A 24330-nucleotide genomic window follows, 5' to 3' on the forward strand; every position below is an offset into this window, starting at 1 on the left:
CCCTGTCTCCCCACTTTGTAAAACGAGGCTGTGGGGGGCATTAAATAACAAACACGTCTCACTCGCAGGCACTGAGCTGGGAATCGGAGCGGAAAACAGCTGGGCGATCCCTGTGTATTTGGAAAATTTATTTTTTTAAAAATGTGTATGTATTGATTTCAGAGAAGAAGGGAGAGGAAGAGATAGGAACATCAGTGAGGAGAGAGAATCACTGATCGCTGCCTCCTGCACGGCCCACACTGGGGATCGAGCCGCAACCACTGAGCCACCCAGCCGGGCTGGAATGTCACAGGAACCCTGGAGAAGCCGTGGCACAGGGGGCAGGGGAAACCAGGAACTAGTGGGGAGAGCGCAAAGCAACACCACGTCCATGGCACCTGAGTGGCGCGTGGGCCCCGGCAGGTGTGACGCGTGACGGCTGGCGGGAGGGGGGAGCCTGGGGCCAGGACACGCTGACCCATCGCCGTTTCTCTGCTGGACACGGGACAGGAAGTCGTGGCGGCGTGGCGCTGGCATGGCGTGGTGCCCACAGGATGAAGCCGCACCGTGAGCCTCCGGTGCAGGTGAGCCCGAGCCGGGGCCCTGGGGCAGGCGGAGCCAGAGCCGCACGAAGGAAGGAGGCCGTGGGCTGCTGGGTCGCCGGTGTGGTCTGGACAGCAGGGGAAGTGGGTGCCCTGGTCCCTGAGGTGGCACCGAGGGCTGCCTGCCTCTGCTTCCCTGTTCTCACCCGCAGAGGCCCAGCCTGCTGCTCCCCGCAGGTCCAGGATACGCCCGGCCCTCTGCCCTCCACTCACTGCCCAGTATCTCAGACACAGGAGCCTACGGCTGCTTTTTAATGAAAAAATAGAACATTTATTAATTCCTTCAAATATGCCACTTGCACACAGGAGCAGCCGCGCCCCTGCCGCCAGCATGGTTACTACTGGCAGCGCCTCCCTGGGACCAGCCACCGTCTCCTGTGGCTGGCGGGGGCTGGCGGGCCCCGGGGGCTCCAGCTCCTGTGGGTGTGGCCGTGGGCACCGGGCCGAGCGGTCCTGGAACACAAGGACCCCATGGTGGGGGTGCTGGAGGCACTGGGCCTGGCGGGGGAGGGCGGGCCTCAATGGCGGCTCCTCTATGGTGCTCGCTCCCCAGAGCCCCTCTGTGAGGAGGCCTCCTGGGCCAGGTCTGGGGCGGGACCGGCAGCAGCACATCATGTGCCTGCCCTCGGGCTCACATTCAGGGGAAGACGGGAGGGGCAAGTGCCTCAGGACAGAGGGCTCCTCAGAGCGGTCAGGTCAGGGAGTGCGTCTCTGAGGAGCTGCCACTGAGCAGCCGGACGGGAAGACGGCAGGACAGGGACAGCAGGAGGGAGCGCCTGCACTTGGGCTGTGGCCGCTGAGCCCCGGCCCTCTGCCCAGGACCCTGCTCACACATCCCCCTGCTGAGAGCTCAAGCCGCCCCCCCCCGTCTGCACGCAGCCAGCAGCTGCCCGGGCTCACCGGCTCATAGCAGCCGCCTCCTCTTCCGGACGTGCCGGCCACGCCGGGTCTGGAGCACATCAAAGTCGTCGAGATCGTCCGCGCAGGAGGGGGCAGGGCCTGGGGCTCCCTGAAACGGGACAGCAGTGACCTTGCAGCCAGGACGGACGAGACGAGCAATGGGAACAGTGAGGAATGGGCTGAGGGAGCTGTGGACACCACACACAATGGGGGCGGGGGCCTCTTCCCCTTGGTATCTGGGTCCAGCCGGGTCTCCAGGGCTCGTCACCCAGAAGACAGTCCTGGGAGCCCTAGGCAAGGCCTCAGGCTGGAGTGAGCCCCAGGGAGGGGGACCCAGCCTCAGCCACAAGCCCCCGCCTCCCAGGTGTCAGCCAGCCCAGCAGCCACGGGCACCCAGAGGGGAGGAAGGCAGCATGCTCCCAGGACGCTGCCAGCACCGGACAGCCTCCCTGACGGGCACAGCGTCTGCCGTGGCCGGCACGCCTGCTCGCCGACAGCAGGGCCTGACTGCGGACTGCTGGGTGGCGCAGCACGAGGTGCAGGGACGCCTCCCGAGGGGTTCCTACCAGGTTCCTCGGAGGAAACGGACCCTAGACCCACCTGCAGCTCAGAAAGCCCGAGGGCGCAGTGCAGCGCCACCTGCAGGGCTGGGTGCACGGGGGGGGGGGGGGGGCGGTAAAGGGGGGGTGCGACACCCAGGGTGGGTGGGGGCCGAGGGCTCCCCGGGTCAGAGGCGGTTCCTTCCTCTCACAGCCACAGCGGCCAAGGGGAGGCGCCTCTGCACAGTCCGCACGCAGCCACGTCTCCTCCACACCAACCACTCTCCCACCACTTCCACATGCTGAGCCCTGCCCACCACCCTGGGCAGGCCACACGGGCGGGCAGGGCAGCGTGGGGTACAGTGGGGTGCAGCGCCGTGCCCATGGCCACCCACCTGCACCGGGGGTGTGGCCGCAGCCCCTGCCTGGGCACTGCCGCTCGCCCGGCCTGGCTGCCTGCTGCCATCGGAGTGCGCCAGCTCCTCCAGGTCCTCATCCTCGCTCCCCGGCGTGGGCCTCGCTGCTGACAAGGTGGTACGGATGCCGGGAGGGGGCAGGGTGGCCAGCAGCGCGGGCAGAGTGAAGGCAGCCAGGAAGCGGGCCTTCAGCAGCAGGTAGGCCGGGCTGTCCTGCAGCTGCTCCCGCACCCACCCCCGTGAGGCCTGCAGGGTGCCAGCTGCCCCGCCGGGCACCAGGGCTGCGGCTCTGTGCTCCAAGGCCTTCTTGTGGAGCAGCAGGCTGGACAGTGCCCGCAGGCCGCACAGGGCGGGGGGCTGGTAGGGCAGTCTACTGCCCAGCGGGGGCACACACACCCCCCGCTGCCCCCGGAGCCAGTCTTGCACGGCCGGCTCGCTCTCCTGGGAGAGCAGGCTGAGGTCCAGGGCATCCTTCTCAGGCCCGCGCTGGGGTGGGGGTGGCTTCTCCAACCCCAGAGGCGCCCTGGCCCCCCCTGGCTCTGCTGGGGACAGCAGCGTCCTTCCTGGGCTAGCACCGGGGGGCAGAGGCAGCTGGTGGGGCCCAGCTTCTGCAGGGATCTGGGGGGGGCGGGGCCGGCGAGAGGGCCTCGAGGTCTGCCCTGGAGGCAGGGCCTGGTTCTGCATCCTTGTGGGCTGGGCCCTGGCCTCCTGGAGTCTCCGTCAATGAGGGCAACAGAGTCACCGCCAGCCCTTGGGGGTTAGGGGTCGCTGCTGGCCCAGGGAGGCCCAGCACAGCTGGCAACGGCATGGGGAGCAGCACACTGCTGATAGGCAGAGGGGCGCTGGGGGCCGCGTGGGGCCCGCCCCTGAGGGTGCCCGGAGCTGGCGTCAGCCTGAGGGGCTGGACGAGCGGCTGAGCGGGGTTGGGAGCCGCAGGAAGCAAGGCTGGTGCCTCGGGCAGGCCCTGCCCCCAGGATGTGGCAGGGGCTGGAGACGGTCCGCGACTGTCCGGCTGGCGGCCCCCAGGGACCTGCAAGGCCACGGTGGGGACAGGAGCCCAGGCCAGGGCTTGCAGGGCAAGAGGCTGCATGGGTGCGACCCCAGAGCCTGGGGCGCTCGGACTGGCGGCGGCAGGGGCCCCCGGCCCAGACAGCGCGGACTTGGAGGCGCCCGGCCCTGTGGCTGGGGGGCCGCAGGAGGCCAGTGCGAGAGGGGGCTGGAGGAGTACAGGCGAGGAGACCAGCAGCTGGGGTGGGAGCACCACGGGGTCCTGGGCAGCCTTGCTGGCGCGGGCCTCCCGCAGCCGCTTCTCTCGAAGCAGCTGGAACACAGTCTTCACTTTGTGCGGGGGGCGGCCTGGGGCTGGCGGGGGCGCCGGAGGGGTGTCCTGGGGAAGGCAGGTCTGCAGCCCCCTGCCCGCTGCCCGCCTGGGTCTCTTTGCTGCAGCGCCTTGGGCTGTCACCTGGCTCGGAAGGTGGCCTGAGGGAGGACAGAACACACCACGGAGGTCCCGGTGCCTGTCCAGACCCACCTCAGCCCGCCCCGGCAAGAGGTCTCCTCGGGCAGCTGCTGGGCATGTGGGAGCAGGAGCCCAGGGCCCCCACATCTTGAACATCTTTTCTGCCTCCCGGGCCTGTGCTGGGGGGGCCTCAGGGTTTACCCACTGCACTCAGCACCCCCCTCGGCCAGCTAGGCTCACGCCCCTCAAACAAAACCCTCATCCGTTGTGGCCAGGCAGCTCCCCGTGGGGGACAGAACTGCCAAGAGAAAGGGAGAGGCAGTACCTGGGGTGCTCTGGGCACTGGGCGCCTGGAAAAGAAGGAAGAGACTCAGCACTCGGGGAGTCCCGGGGGGAATCCCTTCTCTTTTTCCTTTTTCACGTGGCCCCGCCCCCTTGTTCACCTGACTGCTCTCCCCTACCCGTTGTGCCACCACCAAGACCACGGCTCACTTCCTGCCCATAGAGGGGGACAAGGCCTGGCCCCGCCCCCCACCTGCAGCCAGAGGCTAGGGCCCAGCCTGGCTGGCCCTCCCCAGGCCCCTTCAGAGCCCATCTAGGTGGCCGGGCTGGGCTGCAGGAGAGGCAGGGCCTGGCTGTGAGACAGGAGGGCACAGGGGTCCGCGGCCTGGTAGGGGCACCACGGCCACAGTTGTCCTTGGACCACTTTGTGGTCTCCTCCAGTGGTGACCAGGCTCAGGACAACCTGTCCCTGATGGACCCTGTGGACTTGGCCACCTGCACCAGGGTGGTGGGTGTGAGAAGCTGGGAGCCGGCGGCTGCATGGGGGCCGTCTCTCCTCCCGGACGGTGGGGAGTCTTCGGGGCTCCAGGCCCTCCCTTAGCCCAGCCCCACGGGACCCCAGACACCCTTATCCCTGGAAAGAGCTGGCATCCGTTCTTCCTGGCTGGACCAACGCTATCTACACCCAGCACTGCCGAGGGAACGAGGGGAAGAGGAGCCAGGGGAGCCACGGCCGGCGCCCCCTCACTTCTCACCTGAGCCCCGGCCTGGGGCAGGGTGGGCGGCCGGGCCTTCCTCTCTTGAATGACCTCCATGCAGCCGGCAGTGTCGGTGTGGAACAGCTGAGGGACACACGGGGCACACACCACACACGTGTGACACGTGTGGCAGGAGGCCCTGCCCTGCCCTACCCTGAGCTGCCCCACAGCCCAAGGGCCACGGTGAAAGGGTCTGCCGTGGGGCCCAGGCCAGCCCCAACCAGTCCTCTCGGCACGGGTCCGAGGCCCAGAGGCGCAGGCCGGTCACTGGGCTGCCTGCCCGCCCCATCCGAGCCCTGGGGACAGTGTTCCCCACGCAGCCCCATCCCTTCCGGGTCCGGGCGGAGGGCACGGCAGGGACGCTGCCACTGACAGCTGCGGGCGCTGGCACTGTTGTCAGGGCCCACGGCTTTAGGAAACCGCACTGCATGAGGGCCGTCCACCGGCGCCCCCCACAGGCCAGGCACGCGGAGGGCGCTCTGCGGGCTCACCTGCATGAGGAGGGTGAACACCGGGGTGCTGGCCAGGCGGGCGTCCTGCAGCTGCGCCCCGATGCTGTCAGCTGGGGGACAAGGGCACATGTGCAAGGTGGCCCCGGAGCCTGGGTGCCAGGCAGGGAGCCCTGAAGAACCCCAAAGCCAGCTGCCACCCTTCCTGACCAGGGAGGGCAGGGGCCAGAGCGCAGGCTGTCCCTGACTGGGCCTCAGCTCGGCCTTGGGGCCAGGCACTCAGAGCGAGTGTCACAGGTAAGACGGTCAGACACCCAACCTGCTCGTGGGCCCGCAGGCCATGCTCACGGGGACACGCTCCTGCTGAGGCTTCAACGGCAGGACGACAGAGGCTAAACCCACACCCTCCCACAGGATCCACCTTCTAGGAAAACAAGGTGTCCGCAGGGCCCCCAGCCCCTCCCCCAGCTGGCCCCCAGAGCCCTAGAGCAGTACCTCGTGTGGGCGCCGCAGTGGGCCTCCTGGGAGCGCAGGGCACGATGATGTCGCCCACCCAGGGGCTCACGGCCATCAGTAGCTGGCGCCCGAGGCGCCTCTGCTGCAGGGCGTGTCTCCGGTGCTGCTGCCACAGCTGCCCCATGTGGGGCCTGGTCACAGTGCCGCCGCCGGGGGTGGTCCCCTGGGGTGAGCCGAACAGGCACAGCTTCTTCTGTGGGGGGAAGGCACCTGGGTGTCGCCCTCGCTGCCCCCCAAAGCTGTGTACCCAAGGGGGCAGGGCAGGGCAGGGCGGTGACAGCGTGCACACACAGGTGCAGGGCGGGGCGGTGGCAGTGTGCACACACAGGTGTAGGGCGGGGCGGGGCGGTGGCAGTGTGCACACACAGGGGCGGAACGGTGGCAGTGTGCACACACAGGTGCAGGGCGGGGCGGGTGGCAGTGTGCACACACAGGTGTAGGGCGGGGCGGGGCGGTGGCAGTGTGCACACACAGGGGCGGGGCGGGTGGCAGTGTGCACACACACGGGCAGGGCGGGGCGGTGGCAGCGTGCACACACAGGTGCAGGGCGGGGCGGTGGCAGTGTGCACACACACGGGCAGGGCGGGGCGGTGGCAGCGTGCACACACAGGTGCAGGGCGGGGCGGTGGCAGCGTGCACACACAGGTGCAGGGCGGGGCGGTGGCAGTGTGCACACACAGGTGTAGGGTGGGCGGTGGCAGTGTGCACACACACGGGCAGGGCGGGGCGGTGGCAGTGTGCACACACGGGCGGGGCGGGGCGGTGGCAGTGTGCACACACAGGGGCGGGGCGGTGGCAGTGTGCACACACAGGTGCAGGGCGGGGCGGTGGCAGTGTGCACACACGGGCGGGGCGGGGCGGTGGCAGTGTGCACACACAGGGGCGGGGCGGTGGCAGTGTGCACACACAGGTGTAGGGTGGGCGGTGGCAGTGTGCACACACAGGTGTAGGGCGGGGCGGGGCGGTGGCAGTGTGCACACACAGGGGCGGGGCGGTGGCAGTGTGCACACACACGGGCAGGGCGGGGGCGGTGGCAGCGTGCACACACAGGTGCAGGGCGGGGGCGGTGGCAGTGTGCACACACACGGGCAGGGCGGGGCGGTGGCAGCGTGCACACACAGGTGCAGGGCGGGGCGGTGGCAGCGTGCACACACAGGTGCAGGGCGGGGCGGTGGCAGTGTGCACACACAGGTGTAGGGTGGGCGGTGGCAGTGTGCACACACAGGGGCGGGGCGGTGGCAGTGTGCACACACAGGTGTAGGGTGGGCGGTGGCAGTGTGCACACACAGGTGTAGGGCGGGGCGGGGCGGTGGCAGTGTGCACACACAGGTGTAGGGTGGGCGGTGGCAGTGTGCACACACACGGGCGGGGCGGTGGCAGTGTGCACACACGGGCAGGGCGGGGGCGGTGGCAGTGTGCACACACAGGTGTAGGGTGGGCGGTGGCAGTGTGCACACACATGCACTCAGCGGGCAGAAGGGTGTGGTGGTGGATGACGCGGACAGGCCCTTACCTGAGCCTGGCCCCGGACGGTCATGTTGGTCTTGAGCATGTACCTGAGGGTCTCCAGAGGCACCTTCAGCAGCCGCCTCGCACCCTGACGGACAGACAGCGAGGCTGAAGGCAGGAGCCCAGCGCGGAGCCGCCACCTGGCAGCACGCTAACTCCTCACCCAGACCCCAAAGCCGGCACCATGCTGGTGAGGAACATGCTCTGAAGCCCAGGTGCCTAGGCAGGGCCTCCCCCAAGACAGGCACACGCCTGGCAGGCCAGCGGGACCGAAGCCACCTCCCTGACCACTGCCCTGCCCCAGCTCGGGGGGAGACGCTGCAGGAAGGGCTCCGGGCCTACGTGCCCTGAGCAGCTCTCCTGCGTGGCTTTCACAGCAAGCAAGTCGGGCAGTGAGGCCACGGCCTCGGCGGGAAGGCTGCTGCCGGGCCCCGTCCTGACACGGGTCAGGAGTAAGCCTCGTCAGAGCAAGGTGGGGGTGCTGCCCACACTTGGGGCACAGCCGGCATGAGATCAGGCCGGCCCACTGCCCTGAGCACCGGCCTGGTGGCTGCCAGGCGGCAGCATCCAGTCCCCGAGCCTGGGTACACCAGGGCCATGCCCACCTCGTTGGCCGGCCCCTCGGAGCTTGTGGGATGAGTGTCCTCGCAGGGCGGGGACCCGATGCCGCCCAGGCTGGCGCTGTGTGTCCGGGACGGGGCCTGTCTGCCCGCCTCCTCCACGTCCCTGCTGCCACCATGAGCAGCACTGGAGGCCCGGGGACGGCCGGGGGAGGCGGCTGAGCGTCCCGGGCAGCCCCCCGGCCCCAGTGTGTGGGCGCTCTGCCTGGCGGGAACCCACAGGTCCACGTCCGGCACGCTGTGCGGTGCTGGCGGCAGAGACTGGCCACCCTCCTGGGGACCCAGGGCTTCCTCCGGCTCCATCTCCGGCTCCGAGCCTCCGCTGTCCCCATTGCTGCTGTCGCTGCTGCTGCTGGCCTCGCTGCTGGAGCTCCACCGCACGCTGCGCAGGCGCCGCCGCCGCCGCCACCGCCTCTTCCCCTGACCCTTGTCCTTTCGTGAGAAAAGGGCTACGTGAGGCCTCGTCTCCTCAGGCTCAGCAGCGAGGGCACAGGCTGCTCTCGGGAGGGCGCTGCCCACCGGCCCGTCTCCCTCTGCCCTGGGCCACAACCAGAGCCCTCTCCTCTCCGCCCAGCCGCACCCCTCGCCCTGCCCTGGGCGGCGGGGCCTCACCCTGCCCATGATCTTCCACTTGCTCAGGCACTGGGAGCCCGTCCGGTGGGGCAGCTCCGAGGCGATTTTCTCCCAGTGGCCTGCGAGGAGGACACGGGGCAGCGCTCATGTCTGAGGACACGCCCTTGGCCGGGAAAAGGCTCTTCCCCGAGAAGCGGGCCCCTCGGGACGCGGTCGTCCCCAGAACGGGCTCCTGCTGCCCTTCCCGCTCAAAAGCTTCCCCGCCAGCAAAGCAGCCGGCGCAGCTGGGGACGGAGCGATTCGACGGGAAACGGCCTTTCCTAGGGAGCAGCCGCACGGAGGGGCCGAGGCGCCAGAACCGGCGAGCGAGGCCCCACTTCCCTTGCAGCTCACCTCCGCCTCCGTGTCCCCGTGACTGTGGCCTGGTCCGGGTCCGCGTGGTGGGACTCCACCACCTCCTGTCTAGAGCCGCCCGGGAGGGGGAGGGGACCCGAGCAGCCACGCGGCCGCGCCCGCAGGACTCACCCACGCCGTGCTTCTCTATCAGCTCCAGCAGCTGCTCCTCCTCCTTGGGGCTCCAGCGCCCCTTCTTCAGGCTGAAGTGCAGCCTCCGCAGGTACCTGGAGGCGACGAGGACACGCGTGTCGGGGCCGGGAAGGCCTGCCGTGCCCACACCACAGGTACACTGGACGGTCAGAGTGAAAGCTCGGGGGCGTCCCCGTCGGGAAAGGGAAAGACGCCTCTCAGACGGCGAGTTTGCAAACCGTGTGCCCGCGAAGAGGCCTGGTCTGGAGTTTACAACGGCCTCTCCGCGCCAGTGACCCGACAGGTCGCCCAGCGGAAACGGGCAGGGCACCGGGCACTTCCCCAGGGAAGGCAGCACACGGGGCACTCCCAGGGCAGCCGCGGGAAAGGCCGCTCACACCGGCGGGACACAGCGCCCCAGAAGCCCCGTCAGAACAGCAGGGCCTGCTGGCGAGGCCATGGAGACTGGGCCCCGCACGCGGCTGGGGACAGAGCGCGCGGGGCAGCCCCCGTGGAGGGGCGTCTGACGGGTCTCCGTGGGAGCCGGCACCCACAGGCCCAGGTGTGTGTCCGAGAATCGAGGACGCCGAGCGGAGCACCTCGCCCACTGTGTCCCTCTCCCAGGCTCCGGCCCACGGCGCTCGGCACGTCCCCACCCGTTTCTCAGGCAACAATACACTACCGCCCAGACACTGCCCACTGTCCTCCCATCCTCCCTGTCCAGGGCACGCGGGTGTGCCCCTCCCGGACGCCATGAACACGTGTGTCCCCCTCCTGGATGCTGGGAGCGAGGCGTGTCCCCTCCTGGACCCTGTGGACGGTGCTGCTGTGAACACAGTGTACAAACAAGTGTCTGAGTCCGTGTTCACATCTTCTGGGTGTGCAGGGGGAGGTGGGGCGGGTGTGCAGGCGGGGGGTGGGTGCGCAAGGGGAGGTGGGGGTCACGAGGCAGGAGGTGTGCAGGGCGAGGTGGGGGCGGGTGTGCAGGGGGATGTGGGGGCGGGTGTGCATGGGGAGGTGGGTGTGCAGGGGGGGTGGGTGTGCAGGGGAGGTGGGGGCGGGTGTGCAGGGGGAGGTGGGGGCGGGTGTGCAGGGGGAGGTGGGGGCGCGTGGCGGTGGGTGTGCAGGGGAGGTGGGGGCGGGTGTGCAGGGGGAGGTGGGGGCAGGTGTGCAGGGGGAGGTGGGGGCGCGTGGCGGCGGGTGTGCAGGGGGAGGTGGGTGTGCTGGGGGAGGTGGGGGCGGGTGTGCAGGGGGAGGTAGGGGCGGGTGTGCAGGGGGAGGTGGGGGCGCGTGGTGGCGGGTGTGCAGGGGGAGGTGGGTGTGCTGGGGGAGGTGGGGGCGGGTGTGCAGGGGTAGGTGGGGGCGGGTGTGCAGGGGGAGGTGGGGGCGGGTGTGCAGGGGGAGGTAGGGGCGGGTGTGCAGGGGGGTGGGGGCGGGTGTGCAGGGGGGGGTGGGGGCGGGTGTGCAGGGGGAGGTGGGGGCACGTGGCGGTCCTATTTAATTCATGAGGAGTCCCCACAGCACATTCCCACCCGTGGTGTCCAGGTCCCAGTCTCTCCATCTCCTTGTGCATGAAGTGGTCACCCCTGGGGGTTTGACTTGTAGTCCTGAAAACATGGAGGATGTGGGCCTCTTTTCATGTGTTTAATCTTTGGAGAAACGTCTGTTCAGGCCCTTTGTCCATTTTTGATTTGTTTTCTCTGCTGGGGAATAGGCTTCATTGTGGGGGGATCAAAATACCCTAAAAATGACGGCCACGACTCAGTGCTCACACCAGAAACCACAGGCCGCACGTGCGGAGAGGGGGAGCTGGGTGGCAGGGGAGCCACGCCTCACAGAGCGGCCGGGATAGAAGCCAGCCCAGAGGAGGGCTCGGCGAGCTGGGGGAGGAATCGCACCAGGGCTCAGGGCGCCTGCCTCTCAGGGACCGTCCCCACTGGAGTCTGAATAAGCTGCAGCTCGAAGGTAAAGAGCTGCCCCACTTCCCAACTGGGTCTCCCCTGGGCCCCAGGCCGCCCCGGCCAGAGCGCCGGCCTGGTCCCCGCGCCCACCCGGACTGCCGCACCCACAGGGCGCACTCACCGGTCCCGGCACTGGGCGTCGCTCCTCCCTGGCACCTCCTCCCGGATTTTAAACCAATCGTGCTCCCCGTATTTGGCAACGGCCTGAAGCAACTTCTGCAGGAAGGACAGACAGATGGGCCTCTGCAGTAATCACAACCCCCACTTAGTCCGCTAAGGGGCCACCTGTGTCCAGGTGCCCTTCCCAGGAGATGGCCCTCCCGGCCCCCACACCTACCGTGTCTTCCTCGGGGGTCCAGAGGCCCTTTCTGAGGCGGGGGTCCAGGCTCTTGGTCCACCGGTAGATGAGCTGCATGGAGTCCCTCCCCTCCATGTAGTAGACAACTGGGGGCAAAGGGGCCTCGTGAACTTGCCCCTCCCGGGTCCCCCAGGAAGGAGCAGCCATCACCACGGAGCATGGAACCGGGACCCCTGGGGCAGCCGGACCCTCCCTTCTTCCTCCTGCCTGGCCTCGCCACCGCCAGACGCCCGCCGTCCCTGGCCTCCCGTCGGCGGCCTGGCCGAGGGCGCACTCACTGCGGCGGTAGGGGATGTGGTTGCCCACGCGCATCTCCTGCACCAGCTGCGTGAGCATGCGGTCCTCCGCCTCCGTCCACGCCCTGCGCCTCAGGGCCTTGTTGTGCTGCTGGAACTGCTGCAGACACTGGAAGGCGCTGCGCCGGGTCTGCGGCCACACCAGGCGGAGGCTGTCACCGGCACACCGCGTGCAGGGGCGGCCGCGCACAGCGGGCGGAGGCGCCATGCGGGTGAGGGCATCTGGGCACCGACAACCCACTCGCTCCCAGCTCCCCGCCCCGGGATAGCAAGCGCTCGGCAAGAAGACACCTCAGAGGAGTCACCGGGACACTCCGTCTACGTGACATCCAAGCTGCACGCTGCCTCTCAGCTTGGCGCCCGCCGTCGCCCCGGGGCTCCAGGTCCCGGCAGCACCCACACCCCTGCGGTCTGGGGGGTGCTCACCCCCAGCTCCTCGGCGATCTCCTGCCAGTGCAGGTGGCCGTGCTTGGCCGCGATGGCCTTCAGCTGCTCCAGCTCCGGCCTGGTCCACTCCTGCTTGTTGATGCTGGGGTGCTCCCAGTTCTGCCAGAACTTCCGGATCTCCTCTGCGCTGCGGCCGCCCTCAAACTGAGAGACCCCGTGAAGCTGTCACTGGCAGGGGCCGTGCGGAGAGAGCGAGCGCTCCATCCAGGCGCCAGGCCTCGTGCAGCCAAACCCATAGGCTTGGCTCTAAATGCAAAGCGACTCCGCACCCGCCCCCTTCAGCAGAGGCGGGGGGGGGGGGTGTTTGTGTGCGGGAGGGGGTGCGCCGAGAGCCGCCCCAGTGCTGGCCACGGCTCACGCTGGGTCTGGTGGTGGCCACGGAGCGTGCTCCGACTTACGTTAACGTTGGAAATCTTCTCCCAGTCGTGGCTGTCCAGCCTGCTGCCCAGCAAGGCCTCCTCCGGGAGCTGGCTGCAGAGGCGAGGGCACCGGGTCAGGCCGGCCCCTCGCCCGTCCACGCCACCCGGCACCGCGTCAGGCCGGCCCCTCACCCGTCCACGCCGCCCGGCACCCACTCACTTGATGTGACGGATCTCCTCCTCGGCCTTGCTGCTCTGCTTCTCTAGGGCCTCCCGCTCCGCCTCGCTCGTGGCCTTGCTCAGCTTCTGCTGCAGGTACTCGAGCCTGTGGGCGGCAGAGGCCGGGTCGCTGTGGGCAGGTGGCTCCCACGGCACAGCAGCAGGGCACTGGCTACGAGCCTGGCCGGGGTTCGGACCCGCAGGCTAGTTCACCTCCCGGACGGCCGCGGCTCCTCGCCCGCAGAGGACGCGGCGCCACCCCCGGCTGTCACGTCAGCAGCGAGTGCAGCAACGTGCTGACGCGGGCGGTAACTGCGGCCGCCCCACCTGCCAGAGCCCAGTGACCAGCTTCCAGCCGAGTGCCAGCCCACGCACATGCCGCTTCCAGAACAGTTCCGAGAGCCCACCTCCCGCAGCCCGTGGAGGGCTGTGACCGTCACACAGGTCAAGGCCTGAGGCCACAGAAGGCCCTGGGCCCCCTGGCTGGACCAGGTGCTGTGATTTGGTCACATGACGTCACCCCATCAGCACACACAAAGCAGGTCTCGTGAACGGTCCCCATTTTCACAGGTGGACACCGAGGCCCAGACCAGGGAAACTGCCTCAGCGAGACCAGCACTGTGGGGGTTCGGCCAACCCGCTTCCATACTGGCCTCCAGCCGCTGCCGCAGGGGACCCGGCAGGAGGGCCCGAGACTCCGCCAAGCCCAGCGGCTGCTCGGCGAGGCCCTGGGGACTCACTTCAGTAGCTTGGGCTGAAGCAGGCGCTGCAGGCGGCCGCTCACCACCGCCTTCCTGAGCAAGGCCTTCTCCCAGCTCTTCCCTGAGGAGAGACGCGACTCAGCGGGGCTGCCAGGGGCCGGCGCCTCCCCGGGACCCGCGCACGATGTCAGCTCCAATTTCCACGTTCAGTCAGAGGAAGCGGAGGGCAAACCACCCAGCCGGGCCCCCCGCCAGGAGGCGTCCCCTCCGGGACCCCGCTCAGTGTGGGAGGCAGGGCTGGGAGTGGCCCGGCCCAGCGTCCGGCCAGGAGGGAGCGGAGAGCCACCCGCGCCCCGGAGAGGGTGTGGGAGGCGCGGTGCCGAGCGCGGCCCTCACATTTGGTCACCAGGAGCTCCTCAAAGGTCTTGATGCCCTGGCCAGCCTTCTCCCGCGCATCCTCATTGGCAGGAGGCCCCTGTCCAAGAGCACGGCGTCACGATGCGGACTCAGGACCCCTTCTCCTCCGCCTCCTCCAGCGGCCGGGCCCCATGCCAGGCCTGACCCTCAACACCTGGACCTGGAGCAGCTGCCTCACTGGGCACCGGGCACCACCCACCGGCAGAGGGTGGCGAAGAGGGGAAAGCTGCCACCAGCAACACCGGGTCCCACCACCAGGACCGGGCAGCCCTGCCTAGCGGGCCCTCGGCCACCCCTGGAGGCCAGGCCCTGGGCTGACCCGTGGAGCAGCCGGCCGGCCCCACACAGGAGGGGGCCCCGGCTTTCTCCGCGGGGCCCGGGAGGGGGCTAGGATGCTGGAGACCACCGCCCTGAAGACCACAGGAACTCACGACAGGCGGCGGGGGTGCGCCCGTCCCACGGACCCGGCGCCTCGGACTCACCACTCCGGTGACCTTGTCCTTGAAGTAGGGCTTGAGGAAGTGCCCGACGTACAGGTTCAGGGGCAGGCTCTTGCTGTCCTTCAGCCGGGGGCCTTTGGACCCTGCCAGGTCCCACATGACTTCCTCCTGTGGACACGAGGGGCCCGTGGGAGACCCGCCCGGTCCCGGGAGGCCTGGCGGGGTGCGCGGGCCGGACCCTGTCCTACCTGCTGCTCCTGGTTCTGGGCCAGCAGCAGGCTGACCTCCGCCAGCTTCTCCTGCAGCACCAGCTGGTAGACCATGTTCAGCTGCAGGCAGGTCTCCGGGTCCTCGGGAAGCGTCTTCCCCTTGGGGTCGTCCTCGTCATTGCTGGCTCCGTCCCACCTCTCTCCTTCCTGCTCACCGCGGAGACTGCGGGTGAGGAAGCGCGGCCACCAGCGCTCCCGCCCTCGGGCCCGCGACCCAGACGCTCGACTGGCAGGACCACCCTGACGTGAACTCCAGGGCACCCGTTCCCTCATGGAAAACTCATTTCAGTTTCTAGGAAGGGGGGGTGGGTGTGTGCGAGAAAACGGGGGTGGGGGGGTGGTAGTTCCTTTCATTTCTGCTAAACTTGGACCCTGAGACGGCTGTGACGTCCTCACAGGCAGGTGAGGCGACAGGCGGCAGCAGCGCACGCAGCTAGAAAGCGGGAAGGCAGTGGGTCTGAGCAGCGAGTCAGCCCACAGGGGGGCCTCAGGGGCCCGCCCGCCGCTGGGACAGGAGGCGGCGCCGCTCCTACCGACGGGGTGAAGAAACAAGCCAACTGCGGAAGTTCCCCAAAATCACGGGAAATTCCCGAGTGACTGAGGAAGAGTTAACAGTCGCCAGGCCGAGCGACTCCTTGCCGGACACCGCTCTGGGCGCTTCTGTGTGCGACGGACTGTGCTGTGCCTGCCCCCCCTGCACAGGCGGGGAGACCGAGGCCAGGTGCCCGCTGCCTGCCCTCCGTGCGTGGTGTCGGGTTGAGAGGAACGAGGGCTTGGGAAACTCGGAAAGGGTACACACCAACCTGCTGACGGTTTTAGTTTGACGATACAAACCGAAGCAACCACCACGCGTTGTTTTTCTATCGCAGGAACCCCCTCCCAGCACCCGGCCAGCTCAGGGCGGTAGTTACCGAGACGGGGGGACCAGCAGCGGCAGAGTCCTCGTCGGGCAGCGAATCTGGGGACACAAGCACACCGCTGCGACCGCCATGCGAGCAGATGGCTGGCAAGGGGCCGCCACAGGCGCCGACCCGCAGGCCCGCCCCCCGGGCAGCTGCCGGCCAGGGAAGGGCTGAAGGACCTCAGGGTGAGGCTTGCGTTGCTGGACCTTCCCTCCCCGACAGCACCCGGGAGCTGAGCACCGCTCGCGGGCCAGGAGGCAGGACTGGACAGGGCAGGTCAGTGAGAAGGGAGACAGAGGCCCAACACGAAGCGCCCCAGGCACGCAGGGGACAGGGACTGTGGGGACAACCGGGGAGGAGACAGACGCGGGCGTCCTGGGAACAGGTGAAAGAAGTGGGGCCTCGGAGCTGAGCCTGGGGCGGAGGAGAGGGGGCAGGGGGGGGCCCTGGGCAGCTGGGCCACTGCAGGCAGGCCTCTAGCAGGAGCTGTGAGAGGGGTACCCAGCCCCAGGGGACCCAGGAGGGGGCAGCTGTTTGCGCCCATGGAATAGGGGGCCAGGGGACGGGGGTCCTCAGCGGCGGTGGCTGCTCAGCCCGGGGTTCGCCCAGGACGGCCTGATGCAGGCGCCCACCACGGGCGGCTCGGCAGGGCCAGGGGCTGAGGGAGAAGGTGTGGGCAGAGTCCGGTTCTGGGGAGAACGGCTGGTCCTGCAGCACCGCGCGGCCATGGCCCACAGGAGCCGGCGCCCGCTCAGCAGGAGGAGGCTGCGTGCCTGGAGCTCACCCGTGTCCCCCGCCTCGGAATCCGAGTCCAGGCTGGACTCTGACACCTCCGCATCGAAGCCCGAGGGGCCGGGGCCCAAGATCCGCTCCAGCGCCTGGATCTCCTGCGTGATCTTCTCTCTCTCCGCGTCCACGTCCATGGTTTCTGCCGCCGTCAAACGACACGCCACGGGCGTCAGAGACGGAGAATGGGGTCCCCTCTCCCCCCGACCGCGCCCGCAGGGGCGGCAGGCGCCCACCGAAGCCGGCACCGGGCTCCCGGAGGCCTGGCTGGGGGCCGGGATGAGACCGACACCCCCATCCCCGGGGAAGGCTGTGACCAGCACGTGGGGGGCGGGGCGGGCACCAGCAGCACCCCAACGCCTGGCCCGGCTCCCCACAAGCAGCCCGGGCGCTGGCACCCAGTGCAGACGCGCAGGGCGTGGGGCTGTCGCCAGGGGGCGGCTGGCGGGTGTCCGCTCGGCGCTGTGACCAGGTGGCCGGCACCCCGAGCAGCGCCGGCCCGCGGGCCCCGTCCCCCCGCACCCTGAGCCGCACCCGTGGTGGCCGACGCTGAGCGGACGCCGGCGGAGGCCCAGGGGCACCGGCCCGGGACCCCGAAGGGGGAGGAGGCGGGACGGAGGGACGGGGAAGCCCCGGCGGGGGCAGCGCCCGGGAGCGCAGCGCAGACCCGGGCCCCGAGCGCGCGAGAGGGGCGGCGCCCGCTTTACCCCGGATGCGCTTACAGACGGAGCTCCGTCCCGGGAGCCGCCGCCGCAGCCGCTGCCACGCTTCCGGCAGCCGCGCGACTTGGATCCCGCGGACCGGAAGTCCCGCCTCCGAGGCCGCGCACCCGGCGCGGGGGACGCCGGGAGGAGCCCTGGGCGGCGGGCAGGCTGGTGCTGCCCCCATGCGGTCGCCCCCGGCACTGCCCGCGTGCACGGGCCGCCTAGCCGGGCAGCTGGGCGGGAGGCGGAGGGGCAGCTGGGCGGGAGGCGGAGGGGCCCGGGGTCCCCAGCCCACAGCGCCCCCCGCAGCCGCGCGGCCCGCAGTTGGTACCTGTTGGGCTCCGTTCTTCCCTGTGAATTGGATCCAGGGTTCCGGATGAGCCCCCGGAAGGAAACCCGCCAAGCGCCGCGGTGCTCCTGGCCAGGCCGGGTCTCTGCAGGCCTGCAGGTCAGAGGGTCAGCCCCGGGCAGGGCTGGACGGCCCTGCAGGTCAGAGGGTCAGCCCGGGCAGGGCTGGACGGCCCTGCAGGTCAGAGGGGTCAGCCCGGGCAGGGCTGGACGGCCCTGCAGGTCAGAGGGTCAGCCCCGGGCAGGCCTGGACGGCCCTGCAGGTCAGAGGGGTCAGCCCGGGCAGGGCTGGACGGCCCTGCAGGTCAGAGGGTCAGCCCCGGGCAGGCCTGGACGGCGTGGGCGGGCGAGTCATTCCTCATAATGAGGACCGCTCCGCTTCACCAATTGGCGCGGTCTCCTTGCGCAGAGGCCATGCTAATCTCTACCGTCCAATGTAGTGTCTGTGCGGGCAGCTAACACGAGGGTCTTGGGAGATGACTGGGCCCCCCTTCCCCCAAAGGAGCGGGTCTCCCCGTGGGGCGGCGGATCAGTCTGCACTGAGGTGAGCCCTGGAAGGGCAGAGCATGGGCGGCTCCCACCTCCGAGCGGCTGAGGTTCATGTGACCTGTATGTCCACGGCTTCTCCTGGGGAACACTCCGAACTATGGAGAGGATCGGGTAGTGAAGCCTGTCCGCCCGGCCCTCCGCCCCGCAGCACGCGGGGGGAGGGGGCTGAAGGGCGGGTGCTCTGGGTGCTCCCCAGTTTCAGGTCCAGCCCAGCTGTGGGCAGGGGGCACCGCTGGTGACCTGCTGTGCCCCTCCTGCAGGACCCCAGGAGGCAGCCCCCCCGCCCCCCGCCTTCATAGGTCTCCCAGAGCTGCTGTGTGAACACAAGAGAACCTCATCCTGGCATTTCCTACTACACGGCATGTCTGCAGTCGGCAGAACCCGCTTACTCTCCACCCCCCCCCCCGCTGGAGCACGTGGGTCAGGTGAGCTGAAGGGTGGTTCACTGGGATTTCTGGAAGGCTCTTGCCTGTAGCCAAGTTCAGGTCTAGCAGTTTAATCATCTTTTGAAAATTCAACTGCATGATCTCCAAGAATGCTCTAACTCCAGACCCAATCGGTCCAGCGCCAAACCTGCAGCTGCTCTCGGTGGCAGCAGTGGTCTGAGCTCCCCGGGCCGCACAGACCACCCGTAGGACAGGGACGATTCTCAAGCACAAGGAACTGGCCGAGTCAGAACAAAAGGGCCGAAGCATGTGCATTTAGAATTTATTAAGAAAGCTGTCAATCTGAACAGGAGGGAACATTTATCTTAAAAAATAACATCTGCAGGAAAACAGCACAAGGCACTGAGTGCACGCCACGCCTCCCCCGTCAGGAGGGCTGGAACGGCAGCGGAGCCTCTGCTACCCGGAGGCTCTGCACGTCCTCTGGATCCGACTTCATTATACAAAAGGCCGCTTGGAACAGGTACCAAAACCCTCCATCCAACACTTCCCAACCCGAGGCCCGAGAGGTGTGTTCTGACGGCTTCACAGTGTAGAATCTGTGCCCACCTTGGTCCCTGCAGGACAGCAGCGTCCGACCACACGGTGCCCACACTCGGCCGCCATCGCAGGCGCCCTGGGAAGGCCGCAGGGTGGGCTGAGCCGGGGGCACTGAGCAAAGGCAACAAGGCACGCGGCCCTGTCCAAGGCAGTCATTTCCTTTCGGCTCGTTTAGTGTTTCCTTTATGTGGGAAATCAAGGACAATCGATCGGACTTAGAATGAACGTTCTGGAACAAGAATGGAAGACTCGTATCACAGAACTGCTGTTTCCATGTTCAGCACTTAAAACCATGGGTGGCTTTTATAAGCACGCCTTCCAGTGGGTCATGGTCTTAATGCGGGGGTTTGCGCAGGAGCAAGGGCTGCATGGACAGAAACCTCGGTGACGCTCGCTAGTCCGCTGCTCCTCGCTGCGGCGAGCTAAGAATACTGTTCTCAGTCGTGAATTAGCATCTCGTGATAAACAGCTTTACTGGGGAGACTGCGTATTTAAAGACACAGTGACATGTCACATCCCGTGAGCGGAGACTGCAGGATGTAAACAGCTGCGAGCTAGAAGCTTCTCAGGACTCCTCCTCCCCGACCTCCTTGATTTCAGAGATTCTGTCTATAGATTTAAGGATTTCAGCAACAAGGTTCAGTGTCTCAGCTCCGGAAACCAGCTGCCTACGAGGAAAACACTGGCATCACGAACTGCAACCACACTGATCAAGAGAACACGAGGGACCAGCAGACAGACTGGAGACCAGCGCGGTCCTCCAGGCCTCGGCTCTCCCCTGAAGAGGCCTCGCCGTGAGCACGTGGGCACCCCACCCACTAGACACCCCTGCTGTGCACCCCGCTGCCTGCAGCTCAGCCAGTGGGAGGAGGGTGAGGACTGTTTGTGACCCCTGCTGTCTCCCAGGAGCTCACTGAGCAATTTGTGGGGGCAGGGCGGACACGGGATGGGAAGGGATTTGTCGTAACGCCCACGCCTCTCAAGTAGAAACAGCCATCACCACGCAGAAAGGTGGAGCCTGCTGGTGCGTACACCGTGGCCTCAGGCCAATGGGCCCGTCAAGCGCAGCCCATCCTGAGCCGAGCCCCGCTCTGTGCGCGTGTGCTCACGGTCTGAAATGGCACTGAGCCGGCCACCCCGCCTCCTGCCGCTCACTTGATGGAGGTGTGCGCGTTGCTCATGACCATGCGCAGGTTCTGCAGGGCCACGTCTGTGTTCTGCTTCACCACCGTCAGGCTGGCGCCCTGGCCCGAGCGCAGGGCCTCATTCTCCCTCTTGAAGTTGGAGACCTGCGCCTGGGGTGGGGGAGCGGCCGTGAAGGGGTTTTATGGTCAACAGGGAGCAGCCACGCGCTGTCCACCTAACGCCAACAGGGCACCGTGGGAGAGGAGAGCGCCCGGTCCCACCACGGGCCCACCCTACCGGGGCTCCCAATGTGCTCCTTTGCTCCAGTCTGTCCTGGGCAGTAGCCCATGGGACTGAAATTTTATAAAACTGGACGTGGCCGAGGAAGACTGAGCCGGGGCCTTGGTCTGCACGGAGTTTGCCCCGCCCGCCCGTCGGGGGGAAGAGCCCATCAGAGGCTCTCTGGTGTCTTTTCTGGACTCACTTGAACCCACAGAGACGTGGAGCTCGGGGCCTCCCGGTTACCTGGAGCAAGCTTATGTCTTGTTTCAATTTCATGACGTGACTTTCTGCCTTTACTGCACGTTTCTGTTACCAAAAAAACAACACAAAAGCATCAGCGGCAGGTGAAGTGCACACGGTGCCCTCGCCCGGTGCTCTGGCCGCTCCCGCCGCAGGCAGACCCACCTGTGCCTCAGCTCCGAGAGGGACCCTCACAGAAGCCCCGCCCCTGCTGGCTGCTGCGACCACCTGGGGCAGAGCCTGGGTCCGCTAGTGACACACCCGCCGCCGCACAGCCCTGCCCACCCGTGCGTACGGTCATCAGCTCCAGGTTCTGCTCCACCTGCTGGACCACGGATTCCAGGTCGTGGTAGTCACTCTCCTCCTTGATCATTTTTGCTTCCAATTTCCGCTCCAGCGTCCTCACCCTGGCAAAGAACACCCCGCGTCACCCGTGGCTCTGCGACCAATTCCGGGGCTGCTTCTAGAGGCACTTCGGCTGGGTTGGCTCGGTAACGGCCACGAGTGCCCACTGTTCGGAACAAGCCGTGTCAGTGAGGCGCAGGCGAGGCGACACCCTCAGCGGGGTCTGAGGGAGCGCCAGCCATGGGCCCTCAGGGGTCTGTCGCTCGGTTGGGATGTTTGAAATACACGGACACAGCAGGGAAACGTGTCTGCTGCCAAGGCCCGACACAGAACAGGCCCTAGCCCGAACCCCAGCCCGTGTACGCTGCTCACAGTTCCTGTCAACCGCCTGGCTCGCCCTCACGCAAAGCTTACATCTCGGTTTGCGTCTCAGAGAAGCTCTGCACCTCCGTCAGCTTCCTCCTGAGCTTCGAGTTCTCGTCTTTTAGCTGCAGAGAGGAAGTCCTGGTTAGGAACTCAGCGTGTCCCCCGCAGAAGGGGGTGCGGTGCGGTGTGGCCTGGAACCGCCCGGTCAGAAGTGCCCTGGAGTCCACCCCGGACTGTGCAGAGCACGGGCATCACGTGGGGCCGGGCAGACTCCAGTGTGCTCACGTGGTGCATTTGCAGGCTGCTTCAGACTTTCTAAGACTTTCCTCTACTCGGAACACTGGGCAAGATGCTGAAGCCAACCCGTGAGCAGCCCCAAAGGTCCCCACTCTGCTTGGTCCCTTCCTGCACAGCCGCTGTTCCCGCCGCACCGGCAGCCTGGGAGCGCGCTCCTCGGAGACGAGGGAGCAGGCTGCTGTGCAGACTGTCTTGTCCTGGAGCCAAAACCCGGGCCCCCGAGGACGCCAGAGGCTCAGTTGTTCTCCAGGAACACCGCTCTGACACGGCGGTTCCCAGTGCCAGCGCAGCCCCTCACTTACTGCTTCGTAGCTGATCTGCAGCGTCCGAAGGTGCCTGTCCCCCAGACACTCTCCGTGGGCGGCAAAGTCTGCACTGGGACTCGCCACGGGAGAGACTCGGGAGTCGGAGTCACTCAGTGTCCACGGGGGCAGGGACTCGGGCCCTGCCAGCTCCGAGGGGCTGGAGAAGAAGGAGATGTACGTGCTGCAGGGCGACGCGCTGGCCGGGACCCTCGAGTGCGTCTGCTCCATGGCGGACGGCAGGTAGGCGCCGTTCCACCCGTCCTCATCCTCGTCCTCGTCCAGGAGGTCGCCAGCCCCTGTTGGGTCTTCGAAAAACGGCTGCTGGAAGTCCAGGCCGAAGCCCACGGGCTGGGAGGGCGGGGAGCTGCAGTCGAGGCCCAGGGAGTGCCTCGTGGCTTCCTAAGGACAGGGCGGGGCGGGGCTCAGACGCAGGAGCCAGCACAGGCCTCTTCCTGACGCCCAGGCAGGAGCTCAGAGGCGCCATCTGCCCGGCCAGGACCACGACGGCCCACCCAGCTCCCGCCTCGCTCTCCCACCCTGCGGCCTCTCCCAGGAGCCTGCCATCAGGAGACAGCCCTGCGGCCGCCATGAAGCCGGAACGGCGGGCTGACCTGCGCGTGGAGCCGGCTGTTGGCCGCGTCCTCCTTCAGCAGGCTGAGGTTCTTGGTTTTCAGGAACTCCTTAAAGGAGAACGGGTTTGCCTCTTCCAGGTCCGCAAGCTTCTCATCTGAAATAGCGACAAAGACCTCAAGTGTGAAGCCTCAAGCTCGTCCAAAGGGGACTCCCTGTTCACTTGTCTTGCCGGACACAACGCCACCTAAAATAGGGAGCCACGCGAGTCGCTGCCCCAGAGCTCAGCGCTGGCCCGTGACACGGGTACTTCCTCTCCTTCCCACCCCACCCCGCGGTTCCCACACCTCGGGCGCAGAGGCCACGTGGGTGAGGATGTGCCTGCACTCCCACTCCCACAGGGCTGTCCCAGCTCCAAAGGCCCCCAAGCTGGGAATCACCGCCCCGCCTCCGCCCTTCCCCTACTCACCCACCCCTTTCCTTCTCCTCTCCCCGCTTCTCGCTTCCCCACCACCTCGCCAGCCACACTGCGGCCCTCTCAGCCCACCCATCGCCCAGCCCGCCCATCGCCCGAGCCCCGGTGCCACCCGGTATGATGCTGGCCCGATCCCAGCCCCGGGCCTCTCTGACTCCTAGGAGTGACCTCCCTCCCACTCCCTGCCATCCCTCATGCCTCAGGGTGTACCCTGCGTCCTTCTCCCCCAGGGCCAGGACCCACCCCTCGGGTTCCACCCCACCTGCTCTGGGGGCTACAGGTGCGCTCGGCAGGCCCGTGCTGTGGCGTGGACAGCCCTGCCCCGGGCATAAACCGGGAGCTTCGCGTTGGGCAGAGAGAGAAAGGAGGGATTACCGAGGTACTCTACCTCCAAAGAGTATCTCCTGGGCTCCTGGCTTGGTGCCCTTCCCCTTTCCGTAGATAAAATCTGCAAAGACACCCCGTGGCACCCCCGTGGTCACAGGGACCCGCGGCGACCCAGCGTCCCCACACGGCCTCCGTGCGGCGATTCAGGCCGGGGAACCGGCCAGCCCTGCCCGGACCCTGAGAAAGGTCCGCAGGCCTGGGGCTCCGTGGGGCTGCACAGACCCTCCCGGGGCCCCTCCCCCGGCCCTGCTGTGACCACCCGCCCGCAGGGGGACAATGGGGGGAAGGAACGCGGGCCACTGCCTGCGGCGGCGGCTTTCCAGTTGGGCCTCCCGCCCTCCCTCCGACACTTGCCATCCTACGGCGGGACTGCCTGTTTTGGGGGGAGGGTCTCCCCAAGACCACACTGTGAGCTCCCAGCGGCAGGACTCTCTCCACCTTCGTATCCGCAGCGCCGCGCACGGGCGAGTCCGGGCTCCGCGGGGCACCCACCGGCCGCGGCGGGCCGGGTCCCTGCGGCTCGGCTCACCTGGGTCTCCCACGGACGCCAGCACCGGGCTGGGCACATAGCACATAAACGCCGGCCGGAGGCCGAGGAGGTGGGGGTCCGGGTCCCGACCGCGGGGGCGCCCACAGTCGAGCTGGGGGAGCCCGGCCCGGCGCTCGGAGGACGCGGCCGCTGCAACAACAAGGAGAGCGACTTGGCCGCGCCCCGCCGCGCCCGCGGCCGCTCCCCGGGACCGGGACCTCGGCGCCGCCCGGACGGAGCCCGGAGCCCGGGGCGCCCGCCAGCCCGCCCGCCTCCCCCGGCCGCCCGCCGGCCGCTCACCGTCCGGAATGACGAGGCTGCGGGCCCGGGACAGCGGGGACACGCCCGGGCGGCGCGCGTAGCCCGACATCGCCGCGGGCCCGGGGGCGCCGGCCCTCCCTAGCCCGGCAGCCGCGGCCCCATGGCTCCGGCTCCGCCCCGGCCGCGGCGCCAGTCCCCCGCCCCCGTCGCCCGCCGCTCGGCCGCCGCTCCCAGCCTCTCGCCGCCGCTTCCGCTCCGCCCACCGGAAGCGAGCTCCGG

The 24330-nt window shown here is 68.2% G+C and overlaps 2 protein-coding genes across 8 annotated transcripts; both read right to left on the bottom strand.

Annotated features, from left to right (window-relative positions):
• Window positions 1-153: 153 nt before the first annotated feature.
• Window positions 154-17077, bottom strand: SNAPC4 (small nuclear RNA activating complex polypeptide 4). The gene is given in 25 exon segments (XM_070430317.1): window positions 154-1079; window positions 1482-1590; window positions 2416-3034; window positions 3036-3915; window positions 4221-4245; window positions 4933-5019; window positions 5427-5497; window positions 5880-6093; window positions 7414-7497; window positions 8015-8461; window positions 8642-8721; window positions 9128-9222; window positions 11210-11304; window positions 11426-11532; window positions 11725-11872; window positions 12169-12333; window positions 12588-12660; window positions 12769-12873; window positions 13508-13589; window positions 13865-13943; window positions 14368-14493; window positions 14574-14741; window positions 15506-15552; window positions 16281-16424; window positions 17005-17077. Coding segments are annotated over 23 exon segments (4041 nt in total). The 5' UTR covers window positions 16420-16424; window positions 17005-17077; the 3' UTR covers window positions 154-1079; window positions 1482-1485.
• A 1498-nt stretch (window positions 17078-18575) lies between these two features.
• ENTR1 (endosome associated trafficking regulator 1) lies at window positions 18576-24299 on the bottom strand. Of its 7 annotated transcripts, none has more exons than XM_070430308.1 (10): window positions 24091-24299; window positions 23791-23940; window positions 23263-23322; window positions 22441-22556; window positions 21827-22228; window positions 21276-21349; window positions 20812-20923; window positions 20520-20582; window positions 20025-20164; window positions 18576-19537 (listed from the first exon to the last, which is right to left on the bottom strand). In XM_070430308.1, exons 1-10 carry the CDS (start codon window positions 24158-24160, stop codon window positions 19435-19437), a joined length of 1290 nt encoding a protein of 429 aa, XP_070286409.1. In that variant the 5' UTR covers window positions 24161-24299; the 3' UTR covers window positions 18576-19434. The 7 variants fall into 7 exon arrangements, 6 of the variants coding, with proteins under 6 accessions (XP_070286409.1, XP_070286408.1, XP_070286410.1 ...); XM_070430307.1 differs by having other exon boundaries at window positions 20479-20582; window positions 20802-20923; XR_011473340.1 differs by having other exon boundaries at window positions 19448-19537; window positions 20479-20582.
• Window positions 24300-24330: the final 31 nt, after the last annotated feature.

Source organism: Myotis yumanensis, unplaced genomic scaffold (assembly GCF_028538775.1).
Source record: "Myotis yumanensis isolate MYYU_CA2020_CCGP unplaced genomic scaffold, mMyoYum1.0.hap1 SCAF_12, whole genome shotgun sequence".
Lineage (NCBI taxonomy): Eukaryota > Metazoa > Chordata > Mammalia > Chiroptera > Vespertilionidae > Myotis > Myotis yumanensis.

Coding starts and splice junctions, on each gene's coding strand:
- ENTR1 (XM_070430307.1), bottom strand. CDS start 24,160: ATGTCGGGCTACGCGCGCCGCCCGGGCGTGTCCCCGCTGTCCCGGGCC. Junction 20,583..20,801: donor GCTGATGACCGTACGCACGG/GTGGGCAGGGCT, acceptor TTTTGGTAACAG/AAACGTGCAGTAAAGGCAGA. Junction 20,165..20,478: donor CCACGTCTCTGTGGGTTCAA/GTGAGTCCAGAA, acceptor CCCCCACCCCAG/GCGCAGGTCTCCAACTTCAA.